Source organism: Schistocerca cancellata, chromosome 5, assembly GCF_023864275.1.
Source record: "Schistocerca cancellata isolate TAMUIC-IGC-003103 chromosome 5, iqSchCanc2.1, whole genome shotgun sequence".
Taxonomy (NCBI): Eukaryota; Metazoa; Arthropoda; class Insecta; order Orthoptera; family Acrididae; genus Schistocerca; species Schistocerca cancellata.
The window spans coordinates 427,029,426-427,050,019 of NC_064630.1; the positions used below are offsets into that span (position 1 = coordinate 427,029,426).

Sequence of the window (20,594 nt, forward strand, 5' to 3'; positions counted from 1 at the left end):
ACTTAAGAATATGACACTATTTTTCAACAATCACCAAGGCTCTGTAACCAATAATAGGAATGTTCTACCAGTTGTTCGCCCTATTAAAGATAGAAATTCCCTACTTCTTCATGGAGCCATTTGAGAACACTGTGTGAATGTTCTCATCACTGAAAAATTTCCACCTTATCAGCATCACCCACATCTGTGTGGCTTTGGTAAAATTATTGGCGTCAGTTCACAACAGCTGGATGCCACGTTCCATTTAGTCTATATACCCCATAATTTCATAGTGGATGGGTAAACATTTTCCTCACCAGAACTGTACTGCACTACATACTTCAACTTTTGAATATGTTTAAAGTTTTTGCTCCATTTCAATCCCATACTCATACCATAGCAGAACTGTGTCTATAGGCAACCCCGAACATGTAATCACTTCTGGCATTGTGCCACTCCTGTTGCATTACCATCTTAACATGAGATGACATGTTTAACTAACTTTTTGAAGCCCCTACCTACTTGTGCATTTATCTGCAATGTTAGCTTTCTTTGTATCCAGTTATTTTTCTCTTCAGTTTTTTACTTAGAAATTGAAACTTGAAGCTTTGGTCAGAAAAGTGTGAGATGTGTACTGTGAATTTTTTTATTTGGTTAATTATTGTGTATGTAATTGTAATACCGAAGACTACACGTTCAAATTGCCCAGGTTCATTACATCATAAAAAGGTAGAAATGAGAATGCTGGGAATGGTATGTTGCTATCATTGTACCGCATACCCCACCTTCGCAGGTTTGGGCAAAGATTCGATGCCTGTATGGACACCAGTCCAATGCAGGTGTATGTAATATTTCTGTGAATGGTGTTGTCTTCATTGGCCCAGATGCTGTCGCCAAACATTTTGCTTTGCATTATGCTTGAGCCTCTGCATCTGAGAATCATCAACCTGCAATTTGTGTTCTCAAAAAGCTGGTAGAGTGAATGCACTTACCAGTTATTATATTTTACCTGGATCCATGTTATGTTCCATTCAGTGGGTGGGAATTTCTCATTTCTCTTTGTCCTGACATGGTTCCAGGGCCAGACCACATCCACATCAAAGTGCTCAAATACTTATCAGTGGATTGCCAATGTCACATCCTTGTCTTGGGGTCTTTTGGCTCTGTCCCAAGGTGACTTTTGTCGAAGTTGCTGCAGGCAATTTGATCAGCCTGGAGTCTGCTATCAGATCAGGTTTTTCCTGGCATCAGCATCTTATCACTGTTTTCTTTGACTGCAAAAGGCTTATGACACCACATAGCATCACCACATCCTCACTACCTCATATAAGTGTGATATTTGGGGACCACTCCTAACTTTTTTGTGGAACTTCTTGTCCCACCATACTTTCTGGATTCAAGCTACAGGAGAACAGGGTCACCCAGAGCTCTACATTGAGTATGGCCCTTTTAATAGTGGTTATCAATGGTCTAGCTGCAGCTGTGGGGTCATCCTCCCTCTATGCTGATGACTTTTGCATCTACTACTGCTCCTGAACTGTTGGTGACACTGAATGCCAACTGCAGGGTGCCATACAAAAGGCACAGTCCTGAGCTTTCAGTGGGTGTTTCACTGCCATGGTTTCCCCGTCTTTGACAACTTAAATGAACATGCTTGTCACATCTTAATACTCTTTGCTGTCTCAGTAACATCAGCTGGGGCACAGACCACTCTACTCATTTGCAGCTTTACCAAGCTCATATCTCATCCTGTCTTGATTCTGGGAGCCTGACATATGGCTTGGCATCACATTTCAGCATTGTGGACCCAACACACAATTGCAGAATCTGACTTGTGACATGTGCTATTCAGACTAGTCCTGTGAACATTGTACTCCTGGAAGTAATCCAGGCTCCCTTCCCTAAAGATCAGGCAGCAACAACACCTGCTGAGCTATGTGATACAAACTCACTGCTCCACTGAGCTTAGAAACTGCTGTGTCCTTTCTACTGGCATGCAGACCTACGTCCCACAACAGAGGCTGAGGACGTCACAATCGTAGTTCGCATACAGAGTCTCTATCCTGAAGTTCAACTTCCCCCACTGCCACCTCTCATCAGGGAGAAATCGTCTGTGCCACCATGGTGTGTACCACGTCCTTGGATATGTCTCAGGGGCTCCAGGCTGCCCTTGCTAAGTGGTGTGGCTTGAATCCTACCCTTCCCACTTTTCTAATTCTTATATATCTGTTGTTGTTTTACTGAGATTTTACCAGCTTGTCCGTTAAGTTCCTTTTCTTGTGGTAATGGCAGGTGTGGAAGTACCATTCAGATGGAGCGGTTGCATCTTCCATTGCATAACATGTCCCAGGGGCTCCAGCTACTTTCTGGGCATAGGAACTTTCCCACTTTCACACTTTTACCCCTCTGTCACCTCTTCTTGCTTCTATCTCTTGGTTTTCTTGATTCTGTGATACAATCAGGTTCATTGGGATTCGTTTTTTGTTTCATTCTCTCTGAGAAGTATTCCAGGCTTGACACACAAAAGATTGACTTTGTTGTTTGGTCAGTCAAACACCATCAGCCATAACCATTAATTTGAGTGAGAGAAATATTGAAACTGCTAAAATGGTTTTATCTTCGCATCCAAAATCCAGCATGGTAGCCAATCTGCCACAGTGTGGTCATCATGTACCCTTATGTTTGTAGCCCTCTGTCAACTTATAGGTCACACTGTTGATGCCTGAGCTCTAACCTTTCCAGTAGGCTGAAGAGTAGGTGCCTGTCCAAGCTAGGGCACTGGGACTCTGGGCAATGGTACTATGCCAAGTACCCTTTTAAATGGTGGAGTCAAACCCATGGTGACAGCCTCTGATGAGAGTGAATGACATTAAGGCAGACAATCCACAATAAAACAGTAATCTGGCAGATTGAAAGCAAGATTTTAATGCAGGGGCTACAACCTGATGATGAATCTGTCTTTGGCTTCACCATGGAAGGGATAGTCGGGTGAGGAGAAATGGAGGTGGACCATTTGCTCAGTTCTTGGTATCCTCTGGAACTGATGAAGAATTTTTTTTGGAGCACCAAAGCCATTGTTTTGGTTTAAAATATTGAGGACAGGTTCAGAGGAGTTGCTGCAGTAGAGGAAATGAGAACTGGAACTCTGTTGATCAAAACTTTGAATGCTGAACAATCACAGGCAAATTATGCCTTGAATGCTCGATAATAAACAAGTTGTCATCTCTCCTCCTAACAAACTCTACAGGATTCAAGGTATCTTAATCCACTGGGACCTAATGCTACAAACAGATGAAGTAGTGCATGCTAAACTAGAGAAGCATGGAGTACATTTTGTTTGTCACTTTCATAGAGGATCTAAGGATAATAGAGTGGATGATCGAGCTTTCATCCTAGCCTTCAATGGAAATATTGTACCTGAGAAAATCAAAGTCATGGCTTATAGATGTGATGTCAAGCCCTATTTTCGTCCTCCTGTGAGATGTTTTAGGTGCAGAGGATTAGACATATGTCCTCCTGCTCTACTATTAAGGCTACTTGTAGGAAGGACAAAACATTAGGAGATCCCTTTCAAACAACTTCCTACATATGTAAACTGCCCAGAACACCACCCCTCTCATTCGCTGACATGTTCAGTTTTGTAAGAGGGAGAGGAAAACCCAGGTATATGAAACACTTGACCTCCTGTCATATAAAGATGGTAAGAAAAAATTTGAATGACTCCACCCAATCAATATGATGTCAAACTTCGCACACATTGTATCAAAGTCCACTCCTAGTGTAATGATCAGGTCTCAAACAGTAACTCCCATCTCTATCCCTCTGTCAATGCCTGTTTCTCAGTTAGGGGAGTTGACACCAACTTCCTCCACCCACAGACCTACAGCACTGGTGGTATAGTCACCCCATTAGTGCAGCTGGAGATGCCTTGTCCTCCTCTGTCATCACCAGGGAAAAGAACACCTCCCAAGATGCCTTGCTGCCACAAGAAAACAGACCACCAGTCTACCACCAAACAGGGGCTGTAAGAGCCACATGCTTTGGGTAATAATGGAGAATGGGCCGCTTCTGTTCCATAAGTCAAGATAGTAAAATCCTCACAAAAACAGAAACCATACAGTGACAAGAAGGAAAAATTGGAAGGCAAATTGAATTCTGCTGCTGTGGTCAGTCTGGTCCCCAGCACTCACGAGGTCAAGCCTTTGAATGCTGATGAAGAATCATACATTCAGGAGGAGCATGACTCAGCAGCAAAGTAATTTATATTCTTGTTTCCCCTTCATTGCTCAGATCCCACTCTGACGTTCCTTAAGTGGAACTGCGGTGACTACCATCATCACCTGGCAGAACTCTGTCAATCAATGGCTACATACTCTGCAACTGATGTGGCATTCCAAGTAAAATGGTTCTCAGAACTCCCTACTATTAAAATTTACAAAACCTACTGTAAAAGTCATGTTAACACTGAGTGAAGTCAATATGCTCATATGCTCTTGACATTTCAGTGAGCAGGTGCCACTAACCACTGCATTAGAAGCTGTGGCTGGACATGTCTACCTGGCAGTTAGGGTAACAGTAAGTAACATCTGTCTACCACCAAACAGGTACATACCATATCACGAGCTGGTAGATTTAGTGGAACATCTGCCTCCAATCTTCCTCCTCCTGGGGGACTTCAGTGCCCACAATCCTCCGTAGAGCAGTCAAACCACATCTAGCAGGGAGCAAGTAATGGAGCTATTGATTTCAGAACGGAAGGTCTGCCTACTTAACACTGGAGCTGCATACAACACATTTCAGTATGGCCTGTCAAATATACTCAGCCACAGATATTACAGTCTGTAGCCCAAGCATCTCACCCTCGATCCAGTGATACGTCCCTGGTGACCTCTGCAACAGTGACCACTTGGATATCACTCTCTCTTTCTCAAACCACTGATCAGTGGACATGAATCACTGTCCATGTTGGTCACTTCAGAAAACCAGCTGACAAGATTTTTTCTCCAAAGCTACTTTCGAAACCAGCAAAGAGAAGGATATTGAAGGAGTGATATAAGACACTAATGGCGTAATTATACAGGCTGTGGAAATGATGATACCGTATACTCTAACCCTTCCCACTGGAAACTTGTGTAGTGATGCTCCAAAGAAATAGCAGCACTACCAGAGAATGTTGAAGGGCACTTCAACAACATAAATGCCATCCTTCTACAGAGCATTTAATAGCATTCGTCAAGTGAAGTCATGGTTTCTTAAAAAAACTCAAATTTTGACAAATTTTTCAAAAGAGTGGTCAATTGATGACTCTGTTGGTGCCTGGAAGCCAGAAGGCATTTATCACTGACTTTTTCAATTCTGGATAGGATCAACCCGTAGCAGCCAATATGTACAGGAAACTGGGGCCCTCGGGGAATTAGCTCTGAGTGCAACCATCTTCACCACTGCAGTCAATGGTATTGTGACTTCTGTAAGACCCACTGCATGTGGCCAATTTCTGCCTGTAATTCAGCTCTATGTTATTGCACATTGCAGCGCGTCAACTTCCGGGAGCCATAGAGAAAGTATGTAACTGGGACCTGAAGTATGGACATTAATTTTCTGCCATTTGTGTCATTGAGTTTTTTGACTGGGGACTGTGCATCCACACCCAGAACTTTTTATTGTAACGATGTACTTTAGTTTTTTAATGTTTCAAATATGACAATAAGTTAACATGGTTATCATATGTGTGCCATCTCAAGGAAAAGTGTACAAGGAAACTTAATATCCCCAGATTTCTCAGCAGCACCTCCTGCGAAGGAGGGGGGGGGGGGGGGGGGGAGGAATGTAGACTGCACAGTTCTTCCTTCCATGATTCTACAAAGCTTTGATTTCTTCCTGCTTGGACTATGGATGTGTTGCTTACAGGTCAGCAGCACCATCAGTACTGAGCTTGTTAAACCTTGTCCACCACAGTGATGTGCTGTTGGCAGCTGAAGCCTTCCATAAGAACCCCATAGACAGTCCCCTAATAGAAGTTGGTATCCCAGCACTGAGGGTCAGACGCTAGCAACTTTTTGTGAAATATGCAGCCACAAACTATCAGATGCCTACCAGTCTAAGTGAATCGGCTCTTGTTTCACAGTCAACAATTCAGACTATTTAGAAATCATTCAAAAGTAGGGGGACCAGCTGGGTAACGATTGGGTGCTCTGTGCAAGGAGCTCCAACTGTCTCCTCTTTCCTGTGTGCACAGAGTTCTTTCTTGGCATCCCCCCGTGTTGTGTATCTAGTCCTATGATTAGGATGGACCTGTTGTGTGGCCCTAACGAAACTACTGCTCTCATCATTCTCAGACACCTATTCTGTTAAGATCTCCATGACTACCTAAATCCAGTGCGCATCTACACACATGGATCAAAAGCTAATGACAGCGTTGGTTACGCTTTTGCACACAAGGTGACATGAGAAGTACTCTCTGTGAAGTTCATCCAGAATATACATTACAGAGTTGGTTGCCACAAACGGGCTCTGCAATACATTTAAACTCATGATGGACTTTCTTATTTGTAGTAACTCCATGAGTTGCTTACAAGGCATACTCAGTGCTACCCATAAATTTTTTGGTCACTAATATCCAAGACAACAGATTAAGACCTATAAGCTGACCTTCACAGCTGCAGAACCATCTAGACACCAAGCCACATGGATATTCCAGGAAATGAATTCACTCACAAATTAGATAAAATGGTTCAAATGGCTCTGAGCACTATGGAACTTAACATCTGAGGTCATCAGTCCCCTAGACTTAGAACTACTTAAACCTGACTAACCTAAGGACACCACACACATCCATGGCCGAGCCAGGATTTGAACCTGCGACCGTAGCAGCAGCACGGTTCTGGACTGAAGCGCCTAGAACTGCTCGGCCACAAATTAGATAAAGACACAGCCACAAGAGACAAATTTGAACTCAGTGTACCAGTGGCAGACCTAAAATTGCAAATGCATCATAAAAATGTCAAAATATTGGATATGAAATGGCAGGCTACCACAACACTTGACAAGCTGAGTGCTGTCCAGGACCCCACCACAGTATAGCATATTCCCTCCGAGCCTCTTGGAAAGATGTCATTGTACTGTGCTGACTGTATTGTCCACATCAAGAGTTCCATTTATGTCAAGAGGACTGCCTTCAATGCAGCTGTGGTAGCCGTCTCATTATAGTTGATATTCTGACAGTGTTTGCCCTGTTGGCTGATTTAAGATGGGCCATAGACTTATCTACCTCCTTACCCAGATACTTGCAGGTGATGGAATATCAGCTAGCAAAAGTCAAATATTTCCTGAGGGAAAGTGGATTTCATAATAAAGTGTAATGTATCTCAACATTCGGTGTCAAGGGTGTAAATGGGGGCATGCCTCTTGCTGTGGCATTTTACCTGACTGGCGTTTGGCTGCTTTGTACCCTGCACTTTCATGCATTTTTTCATATTTATGTATGTATTTCATTTAGTCAAATTGACACTCCCACTCATACGATCTTCATTTTCTCCCCACATTGTTGTACTACTGACTGACTATGACGACTCTTCTTGATATACCCTTCAGTGACTGGCAACTGTTTTTACCTACCTATGTTTTCTCACACTAGTGTTGCACAAATTTTCATCTCCAATGACAAGGTCAGACCCTGAAGCTAATGATTTTTCTTTTCCTGTTCCACATCATTTTATGTGAATTTACAGTGCAATGAAAACTGATAACCAAGGTATTTAGTTTCTTTAAAATCATTAAAAACTGATATCATGCAATATATTAATAATATTTAAATGTTAGTACAATTCTTAATTAGTTTATTTACTTATTTATTAAATGTTGTTGTTACAGGTTACTCCAAGTGGAAAAAAAATACCTTTGCCACCTGTTTTATGTGGTATTCTTGGTAAAGATCCAAAGAAGAAAACGGTTTGTGTGTATGGACACTTAGATGTTCAACCTGCTGCAGTTACTGATGGATGGCACACTGACCCTTTCATTCTGACAGAAAAAGATGGGAAACTGTATGGAAGAGGTGCAACAGATGATAAAGGCCCAGTTATTGGCTGGATTAATGCAATAGAAGCATATAAAAATCTTGGCATTGAGGTTCCAGTTAATATCAAAGTAAGTTGTGTTTATCTGTGGAGTAAGTAAACATTTTTCTCCTATCAGTTACAGAAATGCCACAGTGAATCATTTGCTGTTTGCACTTAAAATTTGATTTCTTTTTACCTCTTTACATTTGATTGTTGACTGTGGTACTTTATAAATGGTGGGGCTTTAGACAAATCAGCTGATTTGTAGTATTTTTCCAATACCTGTTTGCTTGTGAAGATTGACAATATCTTCATATGAAATACTGTCTAGCAAGATGATATCTGCAACTCTGGAACATGTATCAGCAGGAATATTTTTTCCTCTAGAAAGGTAATGAATATCTCTGATGAACTGACAGAAATTCCAGATGGTGCAGTTGCCTAGGTGCTATTCTGGACACTGTTTGAAAGCAAGTGTTGATGGCTTGTTGTGTGTGAATATTGTGAACTCTCTGCCTTCCAGAATAAAACAAAAGTGTTTGACTGCTGGATGTGCTGCTAACAATTCACAATCATAGGTACAACAGTTACAGTGTTTGTGGGGTCAGAGACCTAGGGAGAAGTGCAAATGGCACAGGTGTTTCTTCTTGCAATTGGTGAAAAGAAGCACCTATATCATAGTCCAAAGCATCAACCATCAAAATTAAGGGTAGATGTGTTGAGGGATGAGCAAGCTGAATTACACTGGCAAGCTCTACTCTTAACCTTTGTGAATGATTTGTTCGCTTTATCGATCCATGTATTAGGGATGATTATCCTTCCTCTTGATGTTCTTGCACAAGTTAAACGAAGATTGTTGAATTTCTGCTGTAGAAATTTACCAGTCCTAGTTCTGTTACTGTTTCAGGATGAGTAAAATCTTTGCTTACTTTCAATTTTTCCTCTTGTAGTAAAATTCCATGCTGTGACACAAGATAACACAAGAATGATATCACTTTCTCCCCAAAAATGCGTTTCCCTACATTTATATTATAATGTCATTAATCCGGCCATTCAAGATTATGTTGCAGATACATTATATGTTCTTCATCTAATGCTGAGGCAATGAGAATGCCATCTAAGTAGGAATACAAAAAGGCAAATCATCCAAAATTGTCTGAATAAAACATTAGAATGTTTGAGCTGCACTGCAGAGAGCAAATGGCATTTTCAAAAACGTGAAAAGTCCATCATCATCAGCATCATCGTCATCATCATCATCATCATTTAAGACTGATTATGCCTTTCAGCGTTCAGTCTGGAGCATAGCCCCCCTTATACAGTTCCTCCATGATCCCCTATTCAGTGCTAACATTGGTGCCTCTTCTGATGTTAAACCTATTACTTCAAAATCATTATTAACCGAATCCAGGTACCTTCTCCTCGGTCTGCCCCGACTCCTCCTACCCTCTACTGCTGAATCCATGAGTCTCTTGGGTAACCTTGCTTCTCCCATGCGTGTAACATGACCCCACCATCTAAGCCTGTTCGCCCTGACTGCTACATCTATAGAGTTCATTCCCCGTTTTTCTTTGATTTCCTCATTGTGGACACCCTCCTGCCATTGTTCCCATCTACTAGTACCTGCAATCATCCTAGCTACTTTCATATCCGTAACCTCAACCTTGTTGATAAGGTAACCTGAATCCACCCAGCTTTCGCTCCCATACAACAAAGTTGGTCGAAAGATTGAATGGTGCACAGATAACTTAGTCTTGGTACTGACTTCCTTCTTGCAGAAGAGAGTAGATCGTAGCTGAGCGCTCACTGCATTAGCTTTGCTACACCTCGCTTCCAGTTCTTTCACTATGTTGCCATCCTGTGAGAATATGCATCCTAAGTACTTGAAACCGTCCACCTGTTCTAACTTTGTTCCTCCTATTTGGCACTCAATCCGTTTATGTTTCTTTCCCACTGACATTACATTCGTTTTGGAGATGCTAATCTTCATACCATAGTCCTTACATTTCTGATCTAGCTCTGAAATATTACTTTGCAAACTTTCAATCGAATCTGCCATCACAACTAAGTCATCCGCATATGCAAGACTGCTTATTTTGTGTTCACATATCTTAATCTCACCCAGCCAGTCTATTGTTTTCAACATATGATCCATAAATAATATGAACAACAGTGGAGACAGGTTGCAGCCTTGTCTTACCCCTGAAACTACTCTGAACCATGAACTCAATTTACCGTCAACTCTAACTGCTGCTGACTATCCATGTAAAGACCTTTAATTGCTTGCAAAAGTTTGCCTCCTATTCTATAATCTTGTAGAACAGACAATAACTTCCTCCTAGGAACCCGGTCATATGCGTTTTCTAGATCTATAAAGCATAGATACAATTCCCTGTTCCACTCGTAACACTTCTCCATTATTTGCCGTAAGCTAAAGATCTGGTCCTGACAACCTCTAAGAGGCCTAAACCCACACTGATTTTCATCCAATTGGTCCTCAACTAATACTCGCACTTTCCTTTCAACAATACCTGAGAAGATTTTACCCACAACGCTGATTAAAGAGATACCTCTGTAGTTGTTACAATCTTTTCTGTTTCCATGTTTAAAGATTGGTGTGATTACTGCTTTTGTCCAGTCTGATGGAACCTGTCCCGACTCCCAGGCCATTTCAATTATCCTGTGTAGCCATTTAAGACCTGACATTCCACTGTATTTGATGAGTTCCGACTTAATTTCATCCACCCCAGCCGCTTTATTGCACTGCAATCTATTGACCATTTTTTCCACTTCCTCAAATGTGATCCTATTTCCATCATCATTCCTATCCCATTCTACCTCGAAATCTGAAACATTACTGATCGTATTTTCACCTACATTGAGCAAATCTTCAAAATATTCCCTCCATCTGCCCAAGGCATCCACAGGATTCACCAGCAGTTTTCCTGACCTGTCCAAAATACTTGTCATTTCCTTCTTACGTCCCTTTCGAAGACTGCTAATTACACTCCAGAATGGTTTTCCAGCAGCTTGACCCATAGTCTCCAACCTGTTTCCAAAGTCTTCCCACGATTTCTTCTTGGATGCTGCAGTTATCTGTTTGGCTTTGTTTCTTTCTTCAACATAACTTCCTCTGTCTACCTGGGTTCTGGTATGTAGCCATTTTTGATACGCCTTCTTTTTCCTTTTACAGGCTGCCTTGACTGTATCATTCCACCAAGCTGTTTGCTTCATCCTACTTTTACACACTACTGTTCCAAGACATTCTTTAGCCACTTCTAGTACTGTGTCCCTGTACCTTGTCCATTCCTTTTCCAATGACTGTAATTGACTACATTCAACTAACTGGTACCTTTCTGAGATCGCTGTTATGTACTTGTGCCTGGTTTCCTTATCCTGAAGTTTCTCCACTCTTATCCTCCTACATATGGACCTGACCTTCTGCACTTTCGGCCTCACAATCCCAATTTCACTGCAGATTAAATAATGATCAGCGTCATCAAAGAATCCCCTGAATACACGTGTGTCCCTCACAGCCTTCCTGAATTCCTGATCTGTTATTATATAGTCAATGACAGATCTGGTTCCCCTGCCTTCCCAAGTATACCGGTGAATGTTCTTATGTTTAAAAAAGGAGTTTGTGATTACTAAGCCCATACTGGCACAGAAATCCAAGAGTTGTTTCCCGTTCCTGTTGGCCTCCATATCCTCTCCAAATTTACCCATAACCTTTTCATACCCTTCTGTTCGATTTCCAATCCTGGTGTTAAAATCACCTTGTCCTTTACTCTAACAACTACATCACTGAGTGCCTCATAAAATCTATCCATCTTCTCTTGATCTGTCCCTTCACAATGCAAATATACTGACACAATCCTAATTTTCTTGCTAGACACTGTCAAATCTATCCACATCAGTCATTTGTTTACATACCTTATTGCAACTATGCTGGGTTCCATTTCTTTCCTGATGTAAAGCCCTACACCCCATTGTGCTATTCCTGCTTTGACTCCTGACAGGTAGACCTTGTATTCTCCCACTTCCTCTTCTTTCTCACCCCTTACCCGAATGTCACTAACAGCTAAAACGTCCAGCCCCATCTTACTTGCAGCCTCTGCCAGCTCTACCTTCTTCCCAGAGTAGCCCCCATTGATATTAATAGCTCCCCATCTCATTACCATTTGCTTGCCAAGTTGTATCTTAGGAGTCCCTGGTTTGTCAGTTAGAGGTGGGACTCCGTCACCTCCAAAGGTCCGAGGCAGTTTGCTCTGATTGTTGCCAGCATCATATTTAAAGTACCAGGGAAGCAGGTTGCTAGCCTTACTTGCCCCGAGTCCCATTGGGTTTTACCCCTAACGGCTGAGGGACTAACTGGTGGATTTGGTAGTCTTTGCCATATGAGCACAAAGGTGACCACGACTCAGAATATGTCCGAGATGCCCAGCCTTATTCCAAAGTAACTGGTATCCCGACTGTTGGGACCACTTACTTGGCCACTCATACGTTGCCCGTGGTTCATGAACTAGGACATGACTACAGGAACCCACACCATGAAAAGTCCAAATGGTGTAAATAACAGCTGTCTCAGGCACATCTTACGCTACACCAGGAATGTTGTTATAACCTCAGATAAAGTCAATTTTAGAGAATATCTTTCTGTTTAAGAGTTAGCAGTTGATTTCTTGTAAATGAGGCACCAGATGGTAGTCTGACACAGGGACAGCATTTACAGCTCTGTAATCTCCACAGGGACGCTAAGTTCCATCTTTCTTTGGAACAAGATGAGACGATTAGACCAGCAAATTTTAGAAGGACGATATAACCCAAGGTTGATGACATCTAGAAATTCAATTTTTTCTCTTGCAAATTTTACTGGTGATAAGTGTCTGGCTCATGCAGACCCTGGAGGTCCTGTAGGTGTGTAGACATATTTCCTATACTTAAGGGCATCCATAAAAAAAGGTGATATTTTCACAGCCATATGTGATATTTCTGTGCTGTTGTTCTTTGATGGTGGGCTTGCCATTAAACAGTGTATATAAATTAATGCCATAAAATTAGTATAATGTTTGTGATTTTTGCACACTTACAATCATGTTATGGGTTTTCCAGCTATGGTCCTAGTAAAAATAATTCCTTATTTAGCACCAAACAAAACTACAATAAATGCGCATATATTTTTTGAAATCATGTTGTATAGGAAATGATAAACTGAAATAAAGGACTACCTACCTCAATATGTAGCAATATTTTTAACAGAATTTATATTTCACTGCATCAGTAGCAACCACAAGCTCAATGCTAATAAAATTAGTCAAACCACATCCTTTTCTGATTACTCCCCCCCCCCCTCCCCACCGCCAAAAAAAAAAGAGCTCCTGCCTTTGCCTAGAGGGTACAAATCTTCGCCTCTTGTTCTGTGATCTTCCTGTCTTTTTAAGCAAACCCAGAATATACATAGGTAGCCTCACTGTGAATATATTCTTCTGTCTCACTGCATCTTTTTATTTACTTGCATGATAAATATTCCCTAGAAGCATTACAGTGCCATAAACCTTCTTTAAAAGTATAGGTAACAGCTTGAATATATTTTCATCTTATGAAAATCTGAGTGTTTATTTCCTTTTGTTACAGTTTGTGTTTGAAGGAATGGAAGAATCGGGCAGTGAAGGATTGGATGAATTGTTATATTCTGTCAAAGATACATTTCTGAAGGATATAGACTATGTTTGTATTTCTGATAATTATTGGCTTGGAACAACCAAGCCATGTTTGACTTATGGGCTAAGAGGAATTTGCTACTTCTTTATTGAAGTTGAGTCATCTGCAAAGGATCTGCATAGTGGTGTGATGGGAGGCACTGTGTAAGTATTTCAATTCTGATATGCATATAATGTTGCTTGCACAGTTTTGAACATATTTTTTTAAATTTTATGGCAAGTGTCACATAAGTGAAAAGTGCCCTCTTTTGTAATTGGGACTAGTGACATAAAAAAGGATGAATAAACAAAAACGATGGAAATAAATACCCCTCCCCCCCTCTCTCTCCCCCCTCCCTCTCCTCTCCCCCCTCCCTCCTCTTTCCCCCCTCCCTCCTTCTCTCACCTTTCTCTTGTTTCTTGTAGCTTTCTGTTCCCAACTGGAAAAAATAAATGTGGATGTAACATGAGTTCTGTTGTTCAATGTGAATTCATCTGACTCATTAGAAAAAGTGATGAACTTCTTTGTATTTATCTAACATAATAAGTTTTAATTTGCCACACTTGAAATTAGTAGATGATCAAGAAGTCAACAAATATTACATGCTAGAACAGGTTTCTCGTATATATAGCTAATAAGAAGTGCTTCAGATATGTCTCTTCAGCCTTCCTTAAGATTTTTTTGTGACTCAGCATATTGTTAAATGTGACTGCCAGAGGAGTATTTGTCTTTGTAAAGAACATTAACCTCTAAGAAAAAAGGGAAAAAACTGTGTTTCATTGTAGTTCAGCTAACAACATTGTTGACTGGTTCTCTCTTCTTGTTAGTGAAAACTGGTGATTGCTGCAATGCATACTAATTTCCTCTCAGAGCTAGGGATATGGTTTGACTATTGTATTCTTGATTTTTGATCATTTTGGTATAAATAAGTGGAAAAGAAAGGTTTCCCCATTCAGAAGTGGAGTGGAAATTGTTGGCGTGCACTTTTTTATCCTTATGATGGACAGGCATGTCAAAAATTATCATATTACTCCAGAACAAATCTGAATGCTTTCACAGTACCGTATAAAACGGTCCAGTTGCTCTGTGTAGGAATGCAGAAGTGAGAAAAATCAACCATGCACTCTCTCCTAATCAACTAATTACAACAATATCATATTACATATCAAGGTGTCCAAGAGTAATTTATTTAATTCAGATTTGAATCTTATTTCATCCCAGTGTTTTCTCCTTTTGTTTGGTCATATTGTCTTTGGATTATCCTTTTAGAAATGATTTACTCTAATATTTATTGTCACTGTTAACCATTTCAGCTGTGCTTGCACTTAAAGTAGTCGCAAGAAGCATATTTCTTTCTCAGATTTCTGTAACTTGGGAAAAATAGTACAGAAATCCACATTGTGTCAAAACAAAATTATTTATTTACTGCTGTGGCACTTATATAGCCTTGAAGTACAGCAATAAAATTGGAAGAGAAAAAATTTAACAGTGATAAGAAGCATACAAGGTGGAATCCAAAATTTTCGGGACTGGTGCTGCCATCTGGGAAGTAGGAGTAGTAGATCTTTGCACCGCTAGGTGGCAAGAACTACACATCTGATGAGTCAGTGTGTGGAGTGGCATTTAGCTGGGAGGATGTGTTGTGTGTCCATAGTGATTTCCGTAATACTCTGTGTTTGGTGTGTGGCGATTTTATGATGGATCCGTGAACAGAACATCGCCTGTGTATCAAATTCTGTGTGAATCTCGGGAAAATTGCTACGGAGACCCTTGCAATGATTCAACTGGATTTACGGTTATGACCCAGAGACAAAGCAACGATTGTCCCAATGGAAGAGCCCAGGCTGTCCAAAACCCAAAAAAAGCGAGATAGGTGAAGAGCAAAGTGAAGATCATGATCTTCATCTTTGATACCAAGGGAATTGTGCGCAAAGAATTTGTCCCATCCAACCAAACAGTGAATTCCACATACTACTGTGATGGTTTGCGACAGCTTTGTGAAAACATGCGGCGATGACGGCATGATCTTTGGCGTCAAGGGAACTGGCTGCTGCATCATGACAACATGCCCTGTCTCACATCCTTATTCACCAGGACCTTTTTGGCAAAAAACAATATGGCGGTTGTATCCCACCCACCACAGTCATGAGATTTGGCACCTCGCGACTTTGCATTATTCCCAAAACTGAAACTCAAGTTGAAAGGCCGTCAGTTCGACACTCTAGAGAGGATTCAAGAAGCATCACTGGCAGTGATAAATGCCCTCAAAGAACAGGACTTCCAGAAAACGTTTGACCAGTGGCAGAAGCGCTGGGACCGGTGTGTATGTGCAAATGGGAACTACTTCGAGGGTGATGGTGATCATTAGTCCAAAGGTAAGGTTTTCAACAGATGGCAGCACCAGTCCCGAAAATTTTGGATAACACCTTGTATATCTGAAGCTACTGTATGCACAACAATGTATGGTGTAATAACATTACAAATTCATCATTTTATCTCTTGCTTCTCAGTAATTGTCCACAACATGTTTTGCAAACAGTGGTGTATAAATAATTAAGCATAAAGCATCCATGGAATCCCAGCTGTTGCAGAGTGTGCAGTTTGAACTGTCAAGAACAGCTAGATTGCGAAGAGTGCTGCTGAAGTGGTTGTGTCATGTTGTGCTTGGAAATCTCACAACAGCTTCTCTTTGGGGCCATTCTGGGAGTGAACATTACAGGGCACCTTTCGAAGGATTATACTTGATTTTTATATCCAGACCAGCTTGATAATGAATGTTTGCAGCTGCTCTGGTCTTTCATTTCACTCCCTCTAGTTCCACAGTGGAAGGGTATCCACTGAAAGCAGGTATTCTCACCTGTGTCATAACTTTCCAATGTTTTCTCTGCACACTGGAAGCACCACGTAATTACAGATCACCAGTGCAGCTGTTTTTGAAGTACTTAATATTACTGGTTTACCAAATCTGATATCTGTAGGTAAAATGATACAGAGCAATAGTTATGGCTCTAATATCTCCATCAAAATATATATGATGTTTCCTAATGTTACATATCCTGTGAATTGTTGGCATTCTATTCTGGCTGCCATGTCTCTAATCTTCTCTGGAATCCATCACTGTAAACCTGTAGCTATTTATTTTCTTCATATCAAGATCTAATAGTTTTCAGTGCAGAAACTTTGAGCACTTAGACTCTTTTTTTTTCCCCTAACCATTACGTAAAATGTAGTGTGTGACTGGTGTGATGCAACTCAAGTGGGCTGGTTGGAGTCAGTAGCTTACATTTATCCAATGATATGCATAGTTTTTATTTTCTACATTACTTTTTAGACATAACCCTCCTTCAGTTTTAGCCTCTGGCTACTATGGTAGGAGTGGTGATGGTACTGTAAGTCTAATAAGGCTGTGACCCTTTGTGTATTTTTAAAGTAGATTCAGATATCTGAGATCTTGAATTTGTAGTGGAAATTTTACAGCATGGGCTATCATTCTCATCACTTGGTTAGGAACGCACTCTAGTTTATAAATATTTTGTTGTGGTGGTTGGGGGGTGGAGGATGGGGAGAGGGGGGGGGGTATCCAATTCCAGGAAACATTTTTCTTTAATAATTTACACAAATTTGGAGAGTTCGTACTATGGTCACTGATGAATTTCCGGTAGAAATCGCACATCCCTGTGAAAGATATCAACTGTTTTTTGCTCACTGGCCTCATACTTTCTGCAGTGGTCTTGATCTTATCCGTGTTAGACAGTGTCCCTTCAGTTGTTAATTGATGGCCTAAAGAAGTTAATTCCACAAGCATAAATTCATGTTTACTAAGTTTGAGTGTCATTCCCCCATTCTGTAATGCCCTGAACACCTTTTCTAACAACAGACAATGTCCGTGCCATATACCACTAGTGATCAGTATATCATCTACGTACACTGTAAGCTGCCTCATCAACTCACACCCAAGTACATGACTCAGTGTTTTAAGAAAAATAGTATCTTATATGAATAGACTAAATGGAACAGCTCTCAGCATTTATGTCCTTCCCTCAAACAAAAAAGCTGTATATCTTCAGATTTTCTTGGAAGTGGCACCTGCCATAACACACAGGTCAGATCCACACTAAACATTAGCATCACATTATTAAATTTTAGCAACAACTCATTCATAGTTTATGGTTGGTCATTTTCCCTTTCCATTATTTTACTGTATTTAGTCTTCCTGGCATCTAGCACATTGTGTACAGTTCCATCCTTCTTCCTAACCACTACAATTGGACTGTTGTATTCACTCCTTTCCTGTTCTCATACTTTCCATTCCAGCATTTGTTGAATTCTATCTGTGACTGCTTCTTTGTCCCTCATTGCAATCAGGAAAGGCTTTACCTTAATGACAACATGAGGTGACACGTTCAGGGAATACTCAGAATTCACTACCTTCCTGGCTTATCAGAAAACACACTTTTATGTTTATGCAGAAGTTCACCCTGTTGAAACCTTCTCACTTCTGATAAGCCCTGCATCTCCTTTACCTTATTATCTATTTGTTCACCTGCACATGACTCCTCATACTTTTCATTTTCCTTCTGTAAATGTGCCATCACTGAATCTTCTTTTAATTCTTCTTTAAACTTTGTTCTTATTTGGTACCCTCCAGCATCAAAATCCAAAATTATATCCTTATCCCCAATATTACAGCCATATTTATACAGAAAGTCCATGCTGTAAATAATGTTTACTGGCAATCCTGAAATGATAAAACAGCACACACTAAAACAATAATTATTTATCATAAATTCTAAATTTTTTTTATTTCTGATGGACTTATTGCATGCCCCAGTTGCACTTATAGTTAGCTCTAGTAGATTCTTACTGCTTACTCGTTGCCAAAAGGATTCAAACACAGGTGATATATTTGAGCCAGTATCCAGCAATGCTTCACTTGCAACATTCCGCACTATTAACTTGACAATAGGATGCACCTTCTGTACTTTTATGACTTTCAATTCAGCTTCCTCCATCATATCAACCTCAGTTTCCTCCCTGCTCTCTTTATCCATCATACATGCATCCCCACACCCATTCCCATATTCAGTCTCCATATCCCCTTTAAATAAATCATTAGATATTTCACTTGCATTCCCATATTTCAATTTCTGTATCTTTCCAGCCTCTTTGAATTTTAACTGCTCCGATTCCTCTGGCACCAACATCTGAAGCACCTTTGCATATCACACCCCGTAATTTACATTAATGCTCCTCCTTCCCCATCCATTCATTGATAATATCCCTACTTAGACCCACATGATTTCTGTCTTCCCTGAATACAAATGTATTCACTGTATTTACTGAGCATATCTCATCACACCTAATATCTGCCTCACCATCTCCTTCCTTTTTCAATTCATTATTAATACAACTGATATTACCTTGCTCTACCTTTGGCACTGGCATATTCAAATCTTTCACACTTGCTAGACCATTGTCACATACAATATCATCTGCCTCCTTTGTAATAAACTCATTTACATTATGCAAAGAACTCTTGAGATTTACTCCGCCAACACTGTCAACAACATTTATTAGAGTTGTAACAGGCTCAGCTCCAATTTCCAGTCCCACAGCACCCCCAAATGTAGACAAACCAATGCTATTCTCGTCCCCTCTATGCTCCACTATCTCATCCCTATCAGATAACTCCCTTATGTAACCCAGTTCATTGTAAAATCACTGATACTTCTCCCCTTTGTATCTTTATTTCTCTTATTAAATTTCATAAAACCTCCCCACATATAAGTGTTACCCAGCACTGCATCCATCTGGCATATAGCCAACTTCCTCCTTTCCCTCTAATGTTTATTGCACCCTTCTCTGATCCTATTCACAGCATATGTCCTAGTCGGTCTAAGGACCTTAGGTGAATCTATGTCTGATTTTCTGTCCACCTACTTTGAAATTCTGCACTGTGTCATCCCCTGTGCCTGTGTTCATTATCATTTCTTCTAGGTGGTAGTCATTTCTACCCCTTTAATGGTTTATTTCTTCTCTCTCCTGCCTGTTTCTCCAGTCCCCATTCCTATTACTTGACCACCTGTTCCCATTATCATTGAAATTATTTTCATAACTGTTACCCTTATTCTGATTTCTGCGATCTTCCTTGTGTTCTACCAATTTTGGTTTATAACACAGTGCCCTGTCCATGTTCTCAATAAAATTCAAAAATGCTTCCATTGAATCAGTAGGGTTATGTATTAGATCCCACTGCTAGTTCTCTGGTAACCTTCTTTTTAATGTTGATATTTCTGTTAGTACCCCTAATGGTCTGTCTAAATGCATTAGTTTGCTGAGCTCCCTCGCACTGAATTCTCTCGTAGTTTCTCTACCACTTCTGTAGTTTAGCCTATTTAAGAAATCATTTTGCAACCTTAATTGCCTGGCCTGCCCCCCAATATTTGTGCAAGAACATTGCTTCAAATTTCTTATTGTCTACAAATTCCTCAGAATGCTGGTTAGCCCAAGTCTGAGCTGGTTCCTCCAGCTGTCTCTTTAGAAATTTAACTATTGCCTCCTCACTCATCGCTATTACAAAGCTATCTTTGTATGTAGCCAAGAAATCTACACATAGTACTTATTTTCACCATTGAATGGCTTTATATTACTACTAATTCCCATGGGACACACTATCATCATGCCTGCCTGTCCAGCTGCTGCATTACTTAGGGTTTCATTCAGATTGTCTATCTTTCCTTGCATCATTTTGGCTTCCCCTTTTAACTTTTCATTGCCGATTTTAATTACAGATTCTAGTTCAACATCTGTCTGGAGTTCACATTTCCTGCACTGCTTCTCCTTTGCTTCAATTTATCC

At 40.6% G+C, this 20,594-nt stretch overlaps 1 protein-coding gene across 1 annotated transcript in view; it reads left to right on the forward strand.

Annotated features, from left to right (window-relative positions):
• LOC126188281 (cytosolic non-specific dipeptidase) overlaps window positions 1-20,594 on the forward strand; it is a 178,521-nt gene that overhangs the window by 99,569 nt on the left and 58,358 nt on the right. Inside the window, exons 3-4 of the mRNA XM_049929865.1 lie at window positions 7,849-8,124; window positions 13,671-13,900. Coding sequence (XP_049785822.1) covers window positions 7,849-8,124; window positions 13,671-13,900 — 506 coding nt within the window. The remainder of the gene's footprint in view (window positions 1-7,848; window positions 8,125-13,670; window positions 13,901-20,594) is intronic.